General features: G+C 47.5%; 6 protein-coding genes across 6 annotated transcripts in view; 4 read left to right on the top strand and 2 right to left on the bottom strand.

Annotated features, from left to right (window-relative positions):
- The window catches only part of F4812DRAFT_414599 (uncharacterized protein), a 991-nt gene extending 679 nt beyond the window's left edge, over positions 1-312 (bottom strand). Inside the window, exon 1 of the mRNA XM_047932898.1 lies at positions 129-312. Within this exon, the coding sequence (XP_047793881.1) occupies positions 129-238 (110 nt within the window). The 5' untranslated portion in view covers positions 239-312. The remainder of the gene's footprint in view (positions 1-128) is intronic.
- Positions 313-383: 71 nt separating this feature from the next.
- On the bottom strand, positions 384-3,078 carry F4812DRAFT_184143 (T-complex 11). The gene is made up of 2 exons (XM_047930055.1): positions 2,961-3,078; positions 384-2,750 (listed from the first exon to the last, which is right to left on the bottom strand). The coding sequence occupies exon 2, from the start codon at positions 2,567-2,569 to the stop codon at positions 530-532; it is 2,040 nt and encodes a 679-aa protein (XP_047793880.1). The 5' UTR covers positions 2,570-2,750; positions 2,961-3,078; the 3' UTR covers positions 384-529.
- A 7,064-nt stretch (positions 3,079-10,142) lies between these two features.
- Positions 10,143-11,223, top strand: F4812DRAFT_414563 (TFIID-18kDa-domain-containing protein). Its single transcript, XM_047932897.1, has 2 exons — positions 10,143-10,446; positions 10,550-11,223. Exons 1-2 carry the CDS (start codon positions 10,386-10,388, stop codon positions 10,981-10,983), a joined length of 495 nt encoding a protein of 164 aa, XP_047793879.1. The 5' UTR covers positions 10,143-10,385; the 3' UTR covers positions 10,984-11,223.
- Positions 11,224-12,832: 1,609 nt separating this feature from the next.
- On the top strand, positions 12,833-14,986 carry F4812DRAFT_414557 (uncharacterized protein). The gene is made up of 2 exons (XM_047932896.1): positions 12,833-13,118; positions 13,195-14,986. Exon 2 carries the CDS (start codon positions 13,404-13,406, stop codon positions 14,802-14,804), a length of 1,401 nt encoding a protein of 466 aa, XP_047793878.1. The 5' UTR covers positions 12,833-13,118; positions 13,195-13,403; the 3' UTR covers positions 14,805-14,986.
- Positions 14,987-15,269: 283 nt separating this feature from the next.
- On the top strand, positions 15,270-16,856 carry F4812DRAFT_455672 (TBP-interacting protein; the record flags this gene model as incomplete). Its single annotated transcript, XM_047936863.1, has 4 exons — positions 15,270-15,413; positions 15,489-16,256; positions 16,316-16,647; positions 16,724-16,856. 4 exons carry the CDS (start codon positions 15,270-15,272, stop codon positions 16,854-16,856), a joined length of 1,377 nt encoding a protein of 458 aa, XP_047793877.1.
- A 1,487-nt stretch (positions 16,857-18,343) lies between these two features.
- F4812DRAFT_449573 (uncharacterized protein) lies at positions 18,344-20,797 on the top strand (the record flags this gene model as incomplete). The annotated part of the gene is made up of 2 exons (XM_047935988.1): positions 18,344-18,611; positions 18,972-20,797. The coding sequence occupies 2 exons, from the start codon at positions 18,344-18,346 to the stop codon at positions 20,795-20,797; spliced, it is 2,094 nt and encodes a 697-aa protein (XP_047793876.1).
- Positions 20,798-20,996: the final 199 nt, after the last annotated feature.

Raw genomic sequence — 20,996 nt, 5'->3', positions numbered from 1 at the left:
GGCCCCCATATCAAACACCCCCCTGCTACTTATTCCTCTTGTGTTCCGCTGTGCCTCATATTTTTTCCCCCCCCCCCCCCCCCCCCCCCCCCCCCCCCAAAAAAAAAAAAAAAAAAAAAAAAAAAAAAGCAACAACAAATAGATGTGTAGAACAGGAAAAAGGGCCGCGCAAATCTAAAAACTGACTTATGCCTCCTTTCCATGCCCTGTCACAAAAACCCCTCCCCCAGAGGACCATATCAGAAAAAGCCTGTTTACTCCTAAAACAAACAGCCAAATAATGCCAGTTCCGGGATTATTGAAAAAAAAAAAAGCATCCCAAGTGATAAATGATCAAATGCGAGGTGGAAGGTGATTAAGCGGAGTGTAGTGCGTATTAAAGTGTCGGCTCGTCTTTAGATATCGCCTCAAAACGTAATCGTAAAGAAGAAAAGGTTGACGAGACGACTAGTAGTGTAAAGCGTGTTTCTGTGTGAATAGAAGACTTGTTTTCTGAGCTGACGGGTCTCGTCGCGTACTCTATCGGCAACTAGATTGCCATAGACATGTCAGGCATCGGTACCAGATTCTCGAGGTCGCCTGTGTATACCAGGTGCGACCAGACTCTCCAATGGAGGAGACCCATATGAGCTAAACGCGTCGCCATATCCTCGACGCCGCCCTCTTCCCGCGCCCCCCGGATGGCGTTTTCTAGCGACGTACGTTCCCGGCTCGCATTTTCGCGGGGGCCGTCCCAACTGCGGCTAGGGCTGTGTAGACGACCGCCGGTAGCGACTGAGAATAGAGCAGCTCCTGTAAGTTCCTTGAAGTCCTTAACACGTTGTCGAAGCTCCACAAGCAAGTGATAGTGGTAGTACTGTTCCACTTGCTGGAAAAGCGGAGACGAGAGCTCGGAAAGATGGTTGTCGAGCTCGTCCTCAAATTGCAGGAGATCCTCAGCAGGCGCGTTGGTAAATCGGAAAATTTGTAAAGCTAATGAATCTTTCATCGCCTTCCACCGAGACACGGAACGGGAACTGGCAGGCGAAGTTTGAAGAAGTGCAACAAGGGAGGTGTAAAGGTTTCTCGACTTGGCTTGTTGGTCTTCCGGGCAGTTGCTAGTTAATGATTGAACGGGGAGAATGAAGGAGTTGCGAGGAGATGAATGTGCCGAACCAGCGGAACTAAAGACTAGACTAGAAGGCCTAGAGTTGAAGCAGCTTTCACTCCCATCATCTTCATTTCTTGAACTCAAGAAGCCGGAGGCATCTGAAAACGGTGTAGCTAGCATAGGTGTAGGAATAGCGCTCGCGCCGGACATAGAATCGTTGAATCTGTATTTTCTGTCCAACCCTTCGTATAGACGCATGCAGACTTCTAGGTTGATCGCGTCGAGCATGTCAGATCGAAGCTTGGCCATGCGCTCTTCGTCAAAAACAAAGGTATCCGGGTGCGAATACGGATCGGTCGAGGGGAGTATCATTTTGCACAGAGCCTCGAAAAAGGGGCCCATTTCTCCAAAGGCCTGAACTGAAGCCGGGTCCTGAGAATAGAACTGGTCCACCGTCATATACCACACCTGAGCTGGGCCGGGATCCATCTTGCGGTCCCGTATCTTCTTAAGAAAGAACCGCTGCTCGAAGTGAACTGTGTCTTCGATCAGGATCGGCCGCAGGCATCTGATCTGGTGATTCGCAACATCAAGCTTCATAGCCTCGAGAACGCTCAAGAGGCTGCGCATCCCTTGCACAAGCTCCTCCATGTCATTGGTTTTGTTGCCATTTGTCAGCTGGTTGTACATTTCGTCCACCCATTCGTCCCTCATAGGGGCACAATGGGACTTGAGAACTCCAGACAACCACGAGGCCAACTTTTCCAAATCTGCTATTCCCTTGCCGAATTGCTGCATTATAAGCTCGACGTTCAGGCCCTCATCCAGGTACATGCGATCTCGCTGCGGGACCAAAGTCTGAATAATCTCTTTTACCGACTTCAATAGTTGCGGGAGGCACCAATCTTCGCCTTGTCCGAATCTGATCATGAATTCGTCTCGGTTAACAATAAACAATTGCAACTGCTCCGTGAGTGAGTTCCAGAATTGGTTGGCCTTCTCTTGCTTTCTCCTTCCCTTCTCACCGTCAACATTCGGCCTGAAATGAAGATCCGGGTCGAAATTTATGTCATGTCTTAGCTTTGGGTTATGGATAATCTTATTCACATCCAATTCGCTCAAAGTAGCTTTCGTTACCGGAGGCTCCAGCGGCCTAGAGGCCCGAGGTCCTTGATGCGAAAGGGAAAAATCGAACATAATACGGGAGTCTCTAGAAGCATTGGAGCTTGTAGAAGGATTTCGTGACAGACCGCCATTTGATGCCGAGTTACCTGGGTGAACAGGATGAACGGGAATTAAATGCCTGGGACCGGTTTGTGCGTATTTTTGCTCATCGCTCTCTGCATTAGGTGCTTTCGCCTCAGTTGATTGTTGCTGGATCTGGTCATCGTGAGAATTTGGGCGTGGTTCAGACATGCGCCTCGTAGTATTGCTTTCGACGCCCCGGCTCTCGATTCCGCCTGTTCCTTGATCCCCCATCTTCTTCGCCGATGTCTGACTTATCAGTAATTTAAAGTCAATTCAAATCCAAGATAACCTTCGGGCTAGCGGTGTGCTGTGTTTGTTTCCCTTTCGTTCCTGTATATGAGCTCAGGCTACGAACCCAAAAGGGGGTGGGGAGGGGGGTCTTGGTTGATGATGGCCAAGTATTATAAGACGACTATTCGGGCAGTTGGTCAGCAGGCGGGTTCTATATGAAAAGGGAATTAGGCAAACAGCTCCGATGTTGGACGGAATGGTCTCGTGAAAGCGGATGGCTGCAGATGTACCCCTAGCTCGCCTGTTGTGTACTTCGAGACAAGGGAATCGAAAGGTGTGAAGCAATGGCATCTGTTGCATCTGTGGGAAAGCGTGTGGGTTTGAGTCTTACATGGCCGCCTGTGATTTGAGCAAATGCTGCAAGCCAACCCTGAAAAGGACTGGCGACTAGCAGCTACCGCCAGGGGAAATATGGATGTTTGCAGGTAGGAATCCTTGGATGAACGAGTAGAAGACAAGGGAGTTAGGTACCTTTTTCCTTTTTTAGTTTATGTAATGTTCCTATTAGTTTCCTGTACTCTTTAGTGTTGTTGATTTTTCTTTTCTTTTTTTCGAAGTATGTAGGAGTCCAAGTAAGAATGGCCGAAACAAAGGGGAAGGAAAGGAGGAAAGGAAGATATCATGAATCGCCAGGAACGAGGCGATCAATAATAAGTAGTTGTTTGGAGGAAAGGGAGCTAAGGAAAAAGTTACCGGGGTAGCATTGACCTCTGAAAACAGTAATAACGGGAAAGTAAATTATTGTTTATTACTTTATTATTATTATCTTGGACTTGGGAGAGAAAGTAGGTAAACTACCTAGGTAGAGGAGGTAGTGTATGGAATAAGTAACAAAGTATTTTAAAGTATCAAGGTGGCAGAGTGACAGTAGGTACCTACCTAGTAGCAGCATCCAAGGCGGGTAAGGGGTGGACAATGAATGAGAATGACCAGACATGGGTTCTGGGGGAAATGAGCTATGAAGCATTAAAGTATCAGTGCGCTATTGCATCCACACCACAACACATCCTTCCGTGGCTCATTACTCATGGCTTCACAGACATGGCTCATGGATAATGGCGTTCAAGCTCAGATAATGGGGCCAGTACCAAACACCAGCACCAGCACCAGCACCAGCGTGAGTGTAGGTACCTAGCTAGGATCCATTTGTTTTGCTTTAGATACCTTAGGTAGGTAGGTATACTTCAAAAAAGAAAGTGTACTTTGAAAAAAAAAAATATATATAAATAAATAAAAAGAAAAAGGAAAATAAAAAAAGTAGTGGACCTTAAAACATACAGCTGGAACGCGCTGCTGCAAGACCCGTTACCTTGAACGCCTTGTTCCTGCTGGCTGAGACGATAGCATCAATAAGAAATTCCTCATCCAGCGGTGGCGGCATGGAGTCCCATACAACCAAAGGGATCCCAAAGAGGGGGTCTAAGGGGACCCATTTCCTAGGAAACCCCCCCAAAAAGGGTTCAAGGGATGGGTAGATAGGTTAGATCGCCACAATCGAAGGAGACGAACGAGAGCGCTAGCCTCGTCAGGAGAGCGATAGACGCAATAGACGGACTCATCCACGACTCAGGAATCATTTTGTCTCGTCGGGGTCCAAGAGCGACTAGAACTTTAACGATCTGCGAAACGCCAGCAGAGCAAGAGAGGAAGAAAAAAAAAACACATACACACACATAACACGACTCGATAATAATTCGCATAAACAACAACATGCAGACGCAACGCACGAACATACACACTACACACCACATTTGATAACCACTCAATACATACGAGGCTTGCCCTTGTACATCGAGTCAGGTTGGGGCCTGTACTTTTCCTTGGCCTGCAGAAGGTGGGATTTTTCTGTTTCTGAGAACATCTCATCAATCTCATCAGTGGTGTTAGTAGTAGGTATATTTGGTTCAAAATTTTTGATCTAGGGAAAGGGATGGTAACAACGAGATTTCCCTACCTCGTTCCCCTCCCCCATCCCAATCCCAAAAAGAACACTAGCCAGCCCATCCAGATAGATCGGCGGTAGTGCGCATACAGCTGACACCGACTTTGGAAAAGACTCCGATGACGGTCTTTAATTAGCGTCCGGGGGGGCATTGACTTTTTTTTCTTCTATTCTTTCTTTTGCGTAGGGACTCAAAGCTGGCTGGTTAGGCTGGCTAGCTGGGCTGGGTTAGGCGGTGGGAGGTGTATCCCAGGCGAAGAATTTTAGAAGACGGAAAGGAAGCTGTGGATTCTGTGGAAGAGGCGAATTGAAAGAGCTAAGAAATTGTAAGAGAAAAAAAAATTGTCCCGAGCGAGTAAAACCGCGTTTCGACTCGTTTCCGGGCGTCAGGGTATGAAATCCCTTAAAGACCAGGGCTGGTGGGCTGGTGGGAAAGTGGCTCAGGGGGGTGTCGCCCTAACCTTGCGCCGTGTATTACATCTGGTTAGCAGGTACATTGGTATTGTACCAGTTAGATACAGTTTTTAGCTTATCTCATAGTCTGATAGTGCTTCCTGCAGACCTTCACTTAACGCTTTTTAGGGCTCTTTTTCTTCCTCTTCCTCTCTTTAAGGCTTGAGAGTTCCATTGATTTGGGACAGGTCTAGGACTAATCTGTCTCCATCCAAGGCCTAATTGGATTCAGATCGAACTGATGAACCAATGCTATTTTATCTACTATGTACAGAATCGTAATATCCCTGCGTGTTCAATTGCATAACCTCGTACTAATCCAATATCTGCATACCTACCAACCTTAGTGTTCCATGTTTGGATCCATCCCATGTGGGTTTTAGGCATTACGTGTACCTGTTACGGTACTGCTGTAGGTCAATACAATACGAATTAGTAGTATCGGTTTATATATGTAGGTATTTATATCGTATCTCTATTTGATCCGTCTTATGAGAGGGTGTCACTCCAACTTTCCATTTCCATATCACCGCATCAACTGTCTCAAGTTATTTTGCCGGACAGCCAAATCAACACGGCGACATGCAGTTAACATTGGAAAAAAATCACCATGATGTATCCTGGGCGGATAGTAGGGTGGAAGGACTTAACCAGCCATCGACAACGATTCTATTTGCAAATCCCACCCTGTCATTTCTCGGGTATGGATGGGAGACAGGATCAGAATAGGATCAGTACATTCTTCGTAGAAGCCATTAATCTCCAACCACCCTCTGTTGATTGCCTGTAGCCTGAGTTGACTAGTCGTGGTGTGCAGCAGCATGCACCTGTCGGTGAGAGTGGTAACGGTTCACTCCAATATCGAATCGACAGAGAGGGAGCGGGACGACTCGTGATAGATTGGTCTATTGATCTTTGGGCATATACATTTATATTCCATACTGGGCATGATTCGGGGTTAGGTTAGGTACCTAGGTATGTATAGTATCTACCTATCTGATAGATATCTACGGTTTAGCAGGACTACGTGTTACTTCTGCGCCGCAGTTGGGAAACCCTTGGGCCTTGAGAAAGCTCGAAAGAGTGACCGTGAGATTGCCACGATTCTGGACGGCGATCATGGCGTGTGAAGTTTCTCAAAAGCCGTGAAGGAATGTGTTAACTTCCGATTTAGCTAAAGTAGAAGGAGGTGGGATATAATCCACGAACTTGGCGGTGTATGAAACGTCGTCTTAGAATTTCCATGTTACCTTTTGCATGCATACTATGTACATAGTAGTAGACCTTAACATTCCATGTGGATGGTCATGCGTTCGATATTAATTTCAGTACGGATGCTTTAAAAAAGTGAGGCGAGCTGCTTCTACGGGGCTGGAATTCGGCGGTCTACACCAAAAGAAAAGAAAAAAAAAAAGTGAGTGGTGAGAGACTGCATATGGGAAGAAAGTGGTACACGTCTCGAAGGGATCGAAAAGTATCCGTGCGTCTCTCTCCTCGGGGTATTTACGGCGAGTATACAAACAATATACATCATCTCTTCCAATTATCAAGTACCTAGCTCAGCATCTGCACCGCGGGTCAGGTAGGTACCGCACTAATTACCCAGGTAAGATAGTGCATGTAGGCCATGTACCTAAGGCATGTAGGTTGGCCTTTACGTAGCATCGATACTCCGTACCGAGGATGACGGGCTGGGAAGCCGCACGCAACAAGCCTGCTAGCGTCGGTGTCATGCCGCCTACCTTAGGCTGCTTTGGTTAAGTAAACCTACTACTCGTAATAACCGTCCCTGTCATTAATTCTTCAAAGAGAGACTACCTATGGCATCGCCGAGGGAAAATAGTTAAAAAAAAAAATGCTAGCAGTAGTTCTATCCTCATACATCCATCTAGCGTATCCCATTTTTATATTCGTAATGTAGCTAACAGGTAGCGTACCATTTAGTTGCTTCTTGTCCTATTCTTCTCCTTCTCCTCCACCACCTCCATCACGGAATGACTTCGCTATACGGGAAGGCTAGCGAACGCCGCATTCCGCCTCGAATCTCTTTTTTCCTCGGGGCAGTTAGCTTTACCACATGCGTAATCCAGCCTCATCCCGTCCGTCGGTTAGCCGTTAAAGGATCATGGATTAGCGCGGCTACGAGCAATTCGCCAACATAGGAAAGTCCAAAGTTGTATCGCGCCGTTTCATTCGTTAAGACCCTTGGCTGTCATGTTTCCGTTCCTGGCATGTAACATGTTTGCTACTCCCCCATCGTGTTACCCGGCACATCAACAGTTGTACGATAGCATGAGCCCTTGAAACGTTCATCCTCCGGTGATAATGTATCAGCCGAGCCTGCAGCTCGCCAGGACATTTCTAGAGTACGCATAGAATATCATAATAATCTACCCTAACCCATTCTCACATTAGACTCTGTACTTTGTATATTTTTAATTTTCAATTTTCAATTTTGTTTTTTCTTTTTTTTTTAATGTCATCTCATATTTATTTAGGCGTCTTACTTTTCGGTCGATGATGGAGGATGTTGTACCTAGAGAGCTCAGCTTTTGTGCGAGTCATACAGCTTATTACCGGAACGATCCCATCTAATATTCGGCTATCCCGACCTCGCCGACCACCTCTCTAGAGTAGTGTGTAAGGCGCATCCGGAATGTCTGACTTAGCATGAAGTTCGATTCGACACATCGTAAATCTGACGAACGAACGGGACGGGCGCGGGTAAGATGGCACAGAGCCCTGCTGCCTCCCGAGAACGATAAGGCGCTGTCGTAAGACGACGCCTTCGGGAATGTGCTTATTTGCTCGTTTGTCTAGGGAACTGAGTCTCCGCATCGTCGATAGACCATCTGCAAACTAAATGAAGATCTCTATCTGCTAGGAATTAGTGCCGGGATTTAAAATATATGCCTCCTTCGAAGTTCGCCGTACTATTATTAGGCGACTAGTTTGATATAATTTGATATCAGACATTAGAATTAACTCCAAGCTCGACGTGGCCCTTTCTTCGTCTTGTTAGTCGTGACGTCAAGGACTCCAAATTATTCCTCCCTATACACTACCCCCCCCCCCCCCCCCCTTTTTTTTTTTTTTAAAAAAAAAGGTGTATTGTCTTACACACTGATAGTGCAATTGTATACATACTCCAAACCGATCGCATGATACTTCAAACTATCGAGAAGCTACCGCAATGTTTCTGAATCTATTATACACATATACGCATGATGGAGCAATTTCTCTCGCAATCCGCCGTGACTCAACGTAACATCCCTCCTATCAATATATTAAGGCCGTGCAACATCTTGGGTCTAATATACTCATGCAAGTCATCCTCCAACAAAGCCGGAGAGGGGCCGAAGGATCGAGCACGAACCTGTGTTCGCATCTATTAATTATGCATCAGGTTCTGCCAGGTCTTCGGGAATAGGAGTTGCATTGGCAAAGAGAAGAAAAAAAAAAGCCAGTCCCTATAGGGGGATAGAACTATAATCTGACATGCAGTAATATAAGGCTGGGGGTGTAGAGAGTGCTATCGTCAGCACGTTTTCATAGTCCTAATCAGCCTCAACCGAAGCGCGCGGTATGGATTTGAACATCGCCCCTATTTAGATATTGGAATACAAGTTTGGGACAGGATTCGCTGTGGTCCAATAGGAATTTATATCGACGCCTGTGATAAACGTGATTATAACATCGCAAATGACTAGTTTAACTCGAGTGTGATATCCTATAATATAGAATCTAGGTGTATAATACCTATCAATATCCTGTACTGTCAGCTAACGTCCCATTCTGCTACCGAGACATCTTCACCGAGAATTTCGCGGCCGTTTAACCACCGAAGAGTACTGTGACCGGAGCGTACCAATTATTGTCGGCGAGCTACTCAATGTCGAAAAATAGCCCGAGCGATACTACCGAGTCGAAAGTGGTTTATCGCCTTTGTAAATCACTCGCCACCAAAAATGGTCCGACAGAGCCAGCACAGAAGCCGAGTTCCACGAAGCGGCAACCCAAGCTTGTACACCGCGCCTGAATCGCCGACGATAACGCATGGTTTGGCCACAAGGGGAGGCAACAAGCTGATGTTCTACAGACGGTGATGAACTGGGCAACTGTTGCAGCAGGGCGGGTGGCAAAATGTGACAGGATCTGTTGCAGTGTTGCTCGTTTGCCATAATAAGATCAATAATAGTAACGGTTTAGGCGGATGCATAATCAAGTTTTCTGCTGTATGATGGTAGGAAAAAACTGGTCCATTCACAACAATATCACCATTACCGCGTCACTAGTCCCATGTTACCATTTACTCCATTGCTGAAATCAAACCCGACTATACCATAACACTGAAAGGGGGGAGCTATCCGATGTTCTAGTTACCGATGATCATCGAGACCTATTTGTCGTTAGCTAGTCAGTCGCATGGAATTTGCGATCGCAGAGAAACGCTCAGCTTACCGCCATTAACACACAACACAGACTAATGTACGGACTTAGTCTCTCCCCTATTCTTGCCGCTTTCCAGAAGATGCCCATGAAGCTATAATTTCAATTGTTCAGCTCCCGTTCGCAGTTTAACAACGTGCATAGCTCTCGTAGTAATGGACCTACCCCTGCTTATTCCTGTCTAGAATTCCCGGGACCAAATGGTGTACATAGGCGCTTGTGCAGATAATGAGGAGGATGACGAGGAGGAGGGATTGGAAGTTGAAGAGCGCAGACTAAATGCGACAATTAATTAGTATTAGCATCACTATGATATTATATAATATTCAATATGGCGATGTAAACGTACCATATTGAAAACTTGATCTATCAGCTCACCGAAAATGCTATACGTGTGGTGTTTTCAAATGTTGGTTGGTTTTATTATTTACTCGTTCGCGAGGCTCAAGGTTTCAGCCTTTCTAGAAGCCAGCTGTTGACAAAGTTGGGTTGGGGGATAATCCGTAGCGTGAAGCATGGATGACAGGGATCTGACTGGAGAGTGGGGTGCGTACCCAATGCTTAAATTTCAGCTCTAGCCTCTAACTTTGGGAAGTTACACGGGATAGAGAACGAGTCAGGGGGTTGGGTGTACCTAACATTATCTAATCAAACCCCACTACTACTGCCAAACTACCAAACTAGGTACCAAAACGTCAAAGTGCAACTTCTTCAGCCTTACGCTCTACGTCAAACATTGTCCATTAAACATCAACGCAGCGTCAACGTCAACGTCAACAGCTGACATCACCGACATTTCTTAGGCGCATCTAAAATTTAGATACTTCATCCTGGCAAAAGGCAAATAGCTGTCTCGTTAATTTTGCATCCACGACAACCTCGTCCGCATTCACGTTCACGTTCACGTTCACTATGGAGCCTCGCGCCCGTGCTGGTAAAAACGTGGGCAAGGAAACCTTCAATGCGAAGGAAAGTACGTATATATGTCATATCATCGCTACCTGCCACTCGATACAAAGCAAAGCAGAACAGAACAGAACAAAACATCTGACCGATGAATAAAAAAACGCTTGCAGTTCGCGCCCTACTCTACGCCTACGGAGACGTGCAGGACCCGCTCCCGGACACGGTGCGGGTGCTCGACGAGATCGTGACCGAGTTCCTCGAGGGCGTCTGCTTCGAGGCGAGTCGCCACGCCCAGGTAGCGGGCCGCCAGAAGCTGAAGTTCGACGATTTCGAGTTCGCGCTCCGCCGCAACCCGCAGTACCTCGGCCGCGTAAAGAGCATGATAGAGAAGCGCCAGAAGATCAAGGAGATGCGCCGCACCTTCGACCAGGAAGACGACGCCTTGGCTAAGGAGCACGGTAAGGATAATGCTACTGCTGGCGGTGGTGGTGGCGGCGATGACGATTTACTCGGTCTCGACGACGAAGATGAGGATCTGGAACTTATGAATACGGCCACTTCGTTCAAGGGCGGGAGCAAGAAGAGGAAGAGAACGCCGAAATGAGAGGTTTATCATTTGGGGATATGGGTTTTTATTGGTGAAATCACGCGGTTTCTCGTTACGAGTGGCGATTACGACGAATTCGTGTTTAATACAGGCATAGCAACGGCGTTTAGGGCGGGACACGGAAATACCAGGTTGCATTTAGAGTCACGATGGTCTCGATCAAGCTCCTATGCTGGGAACTAATACATCAGGTACATAGGTATATTAAGTATGCATACCTCCTACTTTGCCATTCATCCATATCCTTTCTATCGAGTCGTTCGGTGTGAAACCCCGGAATAATCTCGTACGGTAATATTTTTCCGAAACCTGAAATACGGATTCCCTCCCCATAGCCAAGATGACGGTAGCCACTAGTGCAAATGTCCCGAAGGGCCGTTTCAATCGAAGCGAAGGATCGTGAACCATGCCATCCGCCGGTCCAGACGCAACAAAACGAACCGCATCCAGAAGGTAGCCGCTTCGCATACTTCCGAAATATGGGGAACATGTGTATCCGTTTTATAAAGCAGGGACCTTTTGCCATTAGCGCTTCCGATCCTGAGCCAAGTTGTTAGACGGAAGGGATCATTATGCTTTGTTAGCGGTTCACGATCGAGCTACTCATGGATTACTTATAGCTCACCATAGACATCTTGGTTCCAAGAATAACTCTCTAGCATCGTTGCAGCCTAGGCAGTCAACGAGAGCTTCTTCTCGGCTGGAGTATAAGTAGGTGCTAGGTAGCTAGCTACCGTAGGTACCTTTTTACTCCTCATTCCCGCGCTCAACTCACAATCCTACAAGCCACCCACCCCACCCTCCCAACAAAAGGAGAAATAAAAATGCGTAGATACCTACCCATCTACCTAACCTATAGTATCTAACCTGAGGTGCTCGCTGAGGTACCCCGTGGAGAGAGATAAAATGGTATATGGGTATTTTGGATATACACCTGGGTAGCTACGGGAGGTGATACAATATATATCAGTCAGAAAGTAGGAACTTTTTTACGTGTATATGTTTAGATGTACTAGAGAAGACTCGGGTTATAATAGGTACCTACCTAGACCTACCTACAATAATCCAGTTAAAGCTTTGTCTTAACAAGATACCTAGGTATGCAATCAATTATCACTATTAACTCCTAGAGTCAGTCTTTTGATAGAAATAATCAATATCCCCTCTCACCAATAAATATTTACTTATAGTGGAATTACATATAGTAGAGAGCTCCAGAGTCATCATATTCAAGGATCATTGCAAACACCTGCAAAAAGAGTTTCGCTTCGAAATCCATAAATCTTTAGCTTTCAGTCTTGCATATCAAACTCTACTTCCAGCCTTAAAGCAAAATCCCATATAAGCGCGACTGACAAAGCAACAGCCCGGTCAGGATTCGAACCTAATAAGCCAACTCAAGCAGCTGAACGCCTACGCTAAAGTTAATCAATAAAGTCATCTCATCTCTATGCCTTCTGTCTTGCATATCGGCGTTCTTACTGGTGTGGCACACTTGCCGGCTCTGGGTAGTAATCAGGTACTAAGTGCTACACTTCGTCGTATCGGGAATTGGGAGTATTACAACCCTACTTCGCGATTTACTAACTTAACCTACCTCATATGTACATAGACCCAAAAAGGGTTCCCATTGCGACCTTCAACCCCGGATCATGCACCTACTAGGCCGGCTAGTCCGGCGTGCGACCCACGCGGAGTAACTACCGATTCGCTGGACTGACCGCGACATCGGGGTGAAAGGGTCGATCGGCTAGCAGCTTGCATTGCCCTAGTTGTGATGGAATGATCTTTTCAGACACTCCGACGGTCGCAGAGCAGGTTTAATGCATCCTTGTTGAGCTGAGGAACAAAATATACACTAACATTTACCTACCTCAGATTCTTACGATTAGCTCTAGCCTCAAAGTCTGGAACTAAAAAGTATTAAAAAACTTACAAGAACATGACTTGTGGCTGAAGGAACTGCTTGTAGGTAGGTTTGGGTTTGATTAGACACGTTCGTCCTGAAATAACTACGCAAAATTAATAATATGTTAGGTTCTTAAAGTCTAAAGTGTGTAAAGTATTGTAAGTCGCTTGTTGGTGAGTAGCCTTCCAACGTTTAACGATACAGTTGTATGCTGTTCAAGTATGTAAGTACTATAACCCCACAACAAGGTTTAGGAGGTATATAGTTGCTAATGAGTCGCCTTTCCCCGCTTATGACAGGCGGAATTTCAGCCCGGAATCAGTTACTACCTAGGTTAGCATCCTTCTTTTCTTTTAACAGTCTCTTTAGCGTATCTATTAAGAAGAAGTTCACACAGAGTACTCATCTTAGAACTGTTCTAAATCTCGTTCATGGTTAGCTTTAAATCTCTCTGGACAAGTATAGAACTGGCACCTTTAGGATTAGTTGGTGTGCCTCGGAGATATTGATGGCCATGGCGTCCTCTATATCACTTCCTAAAACTCATCCACTCGATGATAGAGGAGAGGCCGTTCTTTCTTACTTCCAAGCCTCGGTCAACAAAGCCGAGAAACAGAGCGAATTTGACTCGAACTTATCTACTGTCGTAGACAATGAATCAGATAGTTCTTCTTCGGATGGCCGAGATGCGTCACCTAGTCCTCCCTTCAAACCTGGTGATACCGATCCTAGCTTGGGGATTCGCCAGTGGTTTGGATCAACATGGCAGAAAAACAAAGGACCGCTCTTGGTGTTTTCAGCGCAGTTCTTTGGGGCGTTGATGAACCTTATTGCCCGTCTGCTGGAGTTAGAAGGACACATGCATCCTATGCAGATCCTCTTCGCCAGGATGAGTATGACTGCTGTTGGCGTTTCCACATATATATGGTGGAAGAGAATACCGCACGGCTTGTTGGGACATAGGGATGTCAGGTGGCTCCTAGTACTAAGAGGGTTCTCTGGCTTCTTTGGTATATACGGTATGTGGTATTCAGTCCAATACATACCGCTTGCCGAAGCGACCGTCATTACATTTCTTGCCCCTAACATCACCGGGTATTTGTGCCACATCTTCATGCATGAACCCTTCACACGAGTGGAGCAACTCGCGTCGCTTGTGGCTTTAGGAGGGGTCGTACTTATCACAAGACCGACATCCCTCTTCTCAGGCGCAGCTTCAGCATCAGCGGCTGGTAATATAGCAGCGGGAACCGCCGTAAATGCCACAGCGGAAGTCAATTCCTATCCCGGCGGGGAGCACATCTCAACAAGTGCTGAGCGGCTAAAGGCTATCGGTGTTGCGCTCTTGGGTGTTCTCGGAGCGGCGGTTGTCTTCACAACACTGAGATGCATCGGGAAGCGGGCACACCCTTTGATATCAGTCAACTACTTTAGCTCGTGGTGTTTAATCGTCACAGCTACGACTCTGTCCCTTGCGCCAATATTTGACTATGGACAGCCAGATCTGCGTCTTGAAATGCCACACTCGATCCGTCAATGTGCACTTCTCGTAGCGGTTGCCGCATGCGGTGTGATCATGCAGGTACTCATGACGGCCGGTCTAGCTACTGAGAAGAGCAACCGTGCAACTGCAATGAACTACACCCATATGTTATTTGCGGCAGCTTTCGATCGCTGGGTGTTTGGAAATATTATGGGATGGACAAGTCTCATTGGATGTGGGCTCATCATCAGTAGTGCGCTGTGGGTTGTGCTTACGAAGAAAGAGACGAGGAAGACTGGCGATTGCGAAAATGAAGCAGAAAGGGGTGTTGTAACCTCTGCTGATAACGAAAGTGCACCAATGCTTTGGGAGAATGTGGATGGAGATGAGCATGAAGGTATTATACTTAAACGTCTACAGAGATAGGATGTGATTTTAGAGATGTGATTTTCGATGTAGGTATGTGGATATAAGAACTACCTGGTAACTACCTGAAGCTTTACCTAGAAGATATAATATAGTATGTACCTAAGTACCTCTTGAGGTCTGGACCAGTGGACCTACCTCGGTTTAGTTTATCAAAACTTTATATACAGTAATCAAGCACAGTATCAAAGACAGTACGTCAAGTCAAGCGCGACCCAGAAAAGTTTCGCGACTTTGGAGCTCCAAACATCAATCCCGGCATTGACCCAAGCTCTCAACTCTGATAATTTCATAATTTCTAATGCGACACCAAATCTTCAACAATTCTTCCAAGCTACCAGCAACATATGATCTTGGGGCCTACATACTTCAAATAATCAGTCAAGGATCTGTCGCTGATTGAACCCGTATTACCTAGAATAGCGATTAATCTCCGTCTATTAACAAAGCTATCCCTTCGCAAAGATGGTGCAAATCAGCGAGGTTAAGGGCAACAATCGCGAAAATCGTACCGCCGCTCACACCCACATCAAAGGATTGGGCCTCAGGTCCGATGGAACAGCCGAGAAGCAAGCCGGTGGCTTCGTAGGCCAACAGCAAGCCCGAGAGGTGAGTTCCAGCCTCATATTATCCACCCACTCATGCTAGGCTGCTAGGTACTAACTAATTTGTTGCTTGACGTAGGCTGCTGGCGTCGTTGTCGACCTTATTCGCGCTTCGAAGATGGCTGGCCGTGGTGTATTACTTGCGGGTGGACCTGGAACCGGAAAGACGGCGTTGGCTCTTGCGCTTAGCCACGAACTCGGCACCAAGATTCCCTTTTGTCCTATTGTCGGAAGCGAGATTTACTCAACCGAAGTGAAGAAGACCGAAGTATTGATGGAGAACTTCCGAAGAGCTATAGGATTGAAAGTTCGCGAGACGAAAGAGGTTTACGAGGGTGAAGTCACAGAGCTCACACCGGAAGAGGCAGAGAACCCGCTTGGTGGTTATGGAAAGACTATCAGCACGCTGCTGATAGGGTTGAAGAGCGCAAGGGGCCAGAAGAAGCTCAGACTAGACCCGAGCATTTATGAAGCGATCCAGAAGGAGAGAGTTACCGTTGGAGATGTTATCTACATTGAGGCGAACACAGGCGCCTGCAAAAGAGTCGGTCGATCAGACGCATACGCTACGGAATTCGATCTCGAAGCAGAAGAATATGTTCCTATCCCCAAGGGCGAGGTGCACAAGAAGAAGGAGATAGTGCAAGATGTTACCCTTCACGACCTGGACGTTGCCAACGCCCGACCTCAAGGTGGCCAGGATATTATGAGCATGATGGGCCAACTTATGAAGCCCAAGATGACGGAGATCACAGAGAAGCTACGAGACGAGATCAACAAAGTCGTCAGTAAATACATTGATCAGGGAGTAGCTGAGCTTGTTCCTGGTGTCTTATTCATCGACGAGGTACTGCCCATTTTACTACAACGCATCATATCCCGAGCCAGTATGCTAATTTACTACAGGCGCACATGCTCGATATCGAGTGTTTTACGTATCTCAACCGAGCGTTAGAGTCATCAATCTCACCTATTGTTGTGCTTGCTTCGAACCGTGGAATGTGCACCATCCGTGGTACGGATGGTGTTGTTGCCGCACATGGCATTCCCCCAGACTTCCTAGCCCGACTCCTCATTATCCCTACCACGCCATATGAGGCCGACGAGATCAAGCGAATTGTACGCATCCGAGCAGCAACCGAAGGTGTGCAGATCACGGATGCTGCAATTGACAAGATTGCAGAGCACGGCGTGCGAATCAGTCTCAGATACTGTCTTCAGTTATTGACCCCTGCGAGGTATGTATTCTCTGGTCTGCTCTGTGTTTTATTATTCCCTTGGAAATGGACTGGTAACTGATTTATCAAAATATAGCATTCTTGCTCGAGTCAATGGTCGCAGTCAGATAGATGTCAAAGATGTTGCAGAGTGCGAAGAGCTTTTCCTCGATGCACGACGGAGTGCCGATCTATTGAGCGGCGAAACAGGACGTGGGTTTATCTCATAAGCACGTTATGTCTTAAGAAACGGGAGGTCTCAGACCACGGACGGGACTTGTCATAATAATCCAATTTCGCAAGGCCACGGCACCGAAACTGCGAGATTTAGGGATTCGGGATAGGAAAATTACATTACGGACGGGTTTCGGAGTTGCTAAATGTATGCGTGTGTTGGTTGGTTGTTCATACTATGAATAGAGAGACAACCTGGTTGGTTGCTTTTCAAGATGGCCACCCCCAGAGATAATTACTGAGACATTGCAAAACGACGATTCTTCACAAAAGCTTGGGCACCTAAGGTACGGACAATGAAAATATATGGGCCCACGTGATTTTTACCTAGGCTAATTTCGGTTGACATTGTCTTTGTTGTTGTTGGCAACTGAGGGGAATGAAATGAGGGCTCGTAAGAGACAGTTAATTCACCCCGTTCCAACCAAGAAGCAGCAAAGCATTCCTAGGTTGGGCAGTGTATTGTACCCAAAGGTAACCTTGAACTAAGGGGTTGTTATGTCAAGCAGTTAAAAAGGGAAACTTCCTTGCTTTCTTTTTTGACCACGTCGAACAAGGCTGCTATATTTGTATTGCATTGATTATTGACCTTATTGACTTTGTTGTCTTGGTATATTTGTTACACTTTACTCTTGTCATCACCAGAATGACTGACTTATTATCGACTACTGCGAACGGCAGAGTAATTGTTAGGTATCAGCTGTTGCAAACGCTGGACAAAGGAAGGGGAAGAAAAAAGATAGGTAGAGAGAGGTAGCTCTAATCTGCAACAGACTGGACCTCAGTATACTCCCGAGACATAGTCCCAAAGAAACATCCTTTTTCCCTCTCTCTCTCTCTCTTCTCGACTTAGCCTGTTGGCTCATATTCCCCTAACAGCTAATTAGTTGTTCTGGCAAAACACTTTGTTCGTGGCCAACACTGGGTTTGTCCGTGTGTGTAGTAGTGCCGATGGCATGACAGGTCATTGACCACCTAAGGCGCTTCTTCTCTCCTCCTAGGGTCATTGTCCTTTAGTTGGAGCCTTATGAATAGAAAGGACATCAACAAAGAAAACAATCCCAACAAGCCCTTGATTGTTGCCTCCACCATTTATTCATGTCTCATGTATTCGCCCCAGATCAACAGCCACATACACTTACGTCGAGATAGTTAGCTTATCACATCATCATCGTCGATGTTACCGTTACCTAGGATTATTCACCCTTCAGATGCCAGACCCCTGAGGACCCCTGGCTGGTCGTTGTAGTGTGAGCTCGTGTATGCTCCCGAACCGGGACTCCGCTCTTTGGGCTGTCCGTTCTCCCCACACACCGACAGACTCTGCTTGGCCTATCCACCGTTTGCGAAGAACATGACCGAACCTAACAGCCGCTATCCTTCTCCCTCTACCTCCCAATATGACCGGTCTTCCCTACATACACCAGTTTCTTCAGCTACGCTGACAACTAGCCCTATAAGACAGGCTGAGACTCGGTCTACGATGGCGGCGAATCCTCACGATGATAGGGAAGTAGCAGCAAGATCAAATTTTATAGCAAACCCACCTGACGACAGTGGCTCTTCAACTACCTCTGCAAAACAATCTCGAAAACGAGCATATTCCATTGACGTAGACGAGGCGAATCAACCCCGAATCCAAGATCTTCGACTTTATACTCCTAGCACAGGAACACCGAATACAGCTGAAGGACTTAGGGATCTGATATGTCTCTGTACAAAAGCACCCAAAGTTCCTAGACCACGTAATGGTACGTAAATATTATCTTTTTGTTCTTGTTTTCTACTGCCGGCCGCCCTGTTTACATTTAGCAAACTCGAGTTTGGGCCACTCTCTGCCTGAGCCGAAAGTATTCTCCCCACCGCTCTTCTTGGCACCCCTTTCGCTATTTCCTCTTTGCCTCCTCAGAAGCACGACAAGGTCTCAGATGAATCCCCCGTCCCGAGACGGGTAACTCGGGCGGTTGTCTCTTTGTCCGTACATTTATAATTCAAAGGGGCGGAAATGAAAGGGTCGATACTTGTCTTATTAGACTCTATAACAAAATGAGCATGATGTAAACTTGAAATGAAGAGAATCTGGCTGACGTTTGCTTCGCCCCTTTCGACAGCGTTCATTCTTTACCGACAGCACTACCAAGGCCAAGTCGCCGCTCGGAATCCGGGACTGGCCAACCCGGAGATATCCAAGCTCATTGGCGAACAGTGGCGCGAGCAGCCCGAGGAGATAAAGAATAATTGGAAGCGGCTCGCAGAAGAGGAGAAGATCCGGCACCAGCGTCAATACCCGGACTACAGATATCAACCTAGGAGAGGAGGTAAAGCTGCCGGCGGTAGGCCCGTACCGGCGACCGGTGAAGATCCTGGCCACTGTCCCAAGTGCGGCGGCCGTTATATTGCAACCCCTAGAACACCTTCCACACCTTTCAGTGCTGCAACGCCGGAGAGCGCGAGAGCGGTGCCTAATATGTCGTCTTATCCGATACCAAACCCGAGAGTTATCGAGACAGAACACTTGAGGCGCGGATCAACTTCTAGCATCATGTCGCTTGACAGTCATGAACGTCGATATACGCAGCAGCATATGCATAATATCGATGATGATTACCCGATAATGTCCCCGCTAGGTACTCCAATAGATACAAAACGACGTCGCTTCAATGGACCGAATATATTCAATCCCGGATCGCCGCCAATGGGTTATATGTCCTCTGCTGATTCGCGATACTACCGCCAACCACCGGTAACAGGAGTTAGATATAGTCATGGTCCCGGGTCGCTCCCTAGATTAGGCGGGCAATGGCAAAACTTCAACCAACTCAATCATCCTCACATGCAACCGCCGCCGCGTCCTTCGATGTCGTATCAACCCGCTCCCACGCCGACCCACCACGCCTCTGCTTTTGACGAGTCTCTCCGCTTACCACCACTACAAACACAGATCCCGGGATCGCCTGCCGTGAGCTCCGGGCCAGGCCAGACGCGTGCCCCCGCCAATATCCAATCCGGCCAGGGGATTCCAAATGGTGCCAATGCCCCTCCGAAACAGTCCCAGTTACAACATCCGCCACCCAGATGGTCGTTCTTACTGAAGCTGGAAGTGCTGCGTTCGATTAGCTCACCTCTGAAGCCTCCTGCACCGGGAGGACAGCTGTTCGAAACGCGAGGTCCTCTCATTGCCATCGAAGGCGCGGCCCCGGCCGTGCTGAAAGAGGTGGCGACCGTAGTAGACAAAGCATTGTCTGTTTCGGGAGAGTACGCCGTGAAGACTTGGACGGAAGATACACAGACGCAGCTGAGACCGATAGACGCAGAGGGGAGAAACAATAGCAATACGAGCGAGGGTCAGCAAAGCATAGAAGAGGGCGGCCACCCAAAGGGACCGGGACTGCTAAGCCCCCTGGCGACCTATGTTGCCAAGATGCTGAAATGGCACAAGATATCTGAAGATCTTATCAGATACATCACTAGCCATCCACCACCTACTACTAGTACAACAACACACGACGAGATGGGGGATAACGACAATTCCCAGGCCGCCGAAGGAGGAGCATCGCCGAGATCCGCCAAGCGGCGGCTCCCCGTCGCCGTGGTATCGGACGGGTACAGCCTGACGGTATCGGACCGGTACGCGGGCTCGCTGCACGTGAACGACGCGTACCGGGCGGACGACCACTGGCAGTGGCTGGCGACGCTGTGGCGGGGGATCGTGGGCGCGGACCTAACGATCTACGTCAAGCGGACGGCGGAGGCGGCGCCGGAAGCCCAGGGCAACAACTTCGTCGAGTTCGCCAGCCCGGCCGTCATGGTGCTGCACGTCGCGGACGGCAAGGGCGTCGACGAGAAGCTGGAGCGCCGGCTCGGGTTCGAGATCATGGAGTGGGTGCGCAACGGGAGTTTCAAGGCCGGGTTTCCGATACTGGGGGTTCATGAATGATCGGGCGTTGGGATGATGGATTTTACAGCACATATTCAGAGACAACAACAAAAAAAAAGGGGGGGAGGGGTAGGGGGGAGAGGACGAGAGAAGAGAAAGGTTCACAATACCCTATGTTGCATATGACTTTTTTCCTTTTTTTTATTCTGTTATTCTTTTATTCTTCTTCTGCTCACACCTGTAATGGATTACACTTGTA

This window comes from Daldinia caldariorum (assembly GCF_022478825.1).
Source record: "Daldinia caldariorum strain CBS 122874 unplaced genomic scaffold F4812scaffold_2, whole genome shotgun sequence".
Taxonomy (NCBI): Eukaryota; Fungi; Ascomycota; class Sordariomycetes; order Xylariales; family Hypoxylaceae; genus Daldinia; species Daldinia caldariorum.
Note: the sequence above shows the minus strand (reverse complement) of the source record. Positions and strands in the feature narration are given on the sequence as shown.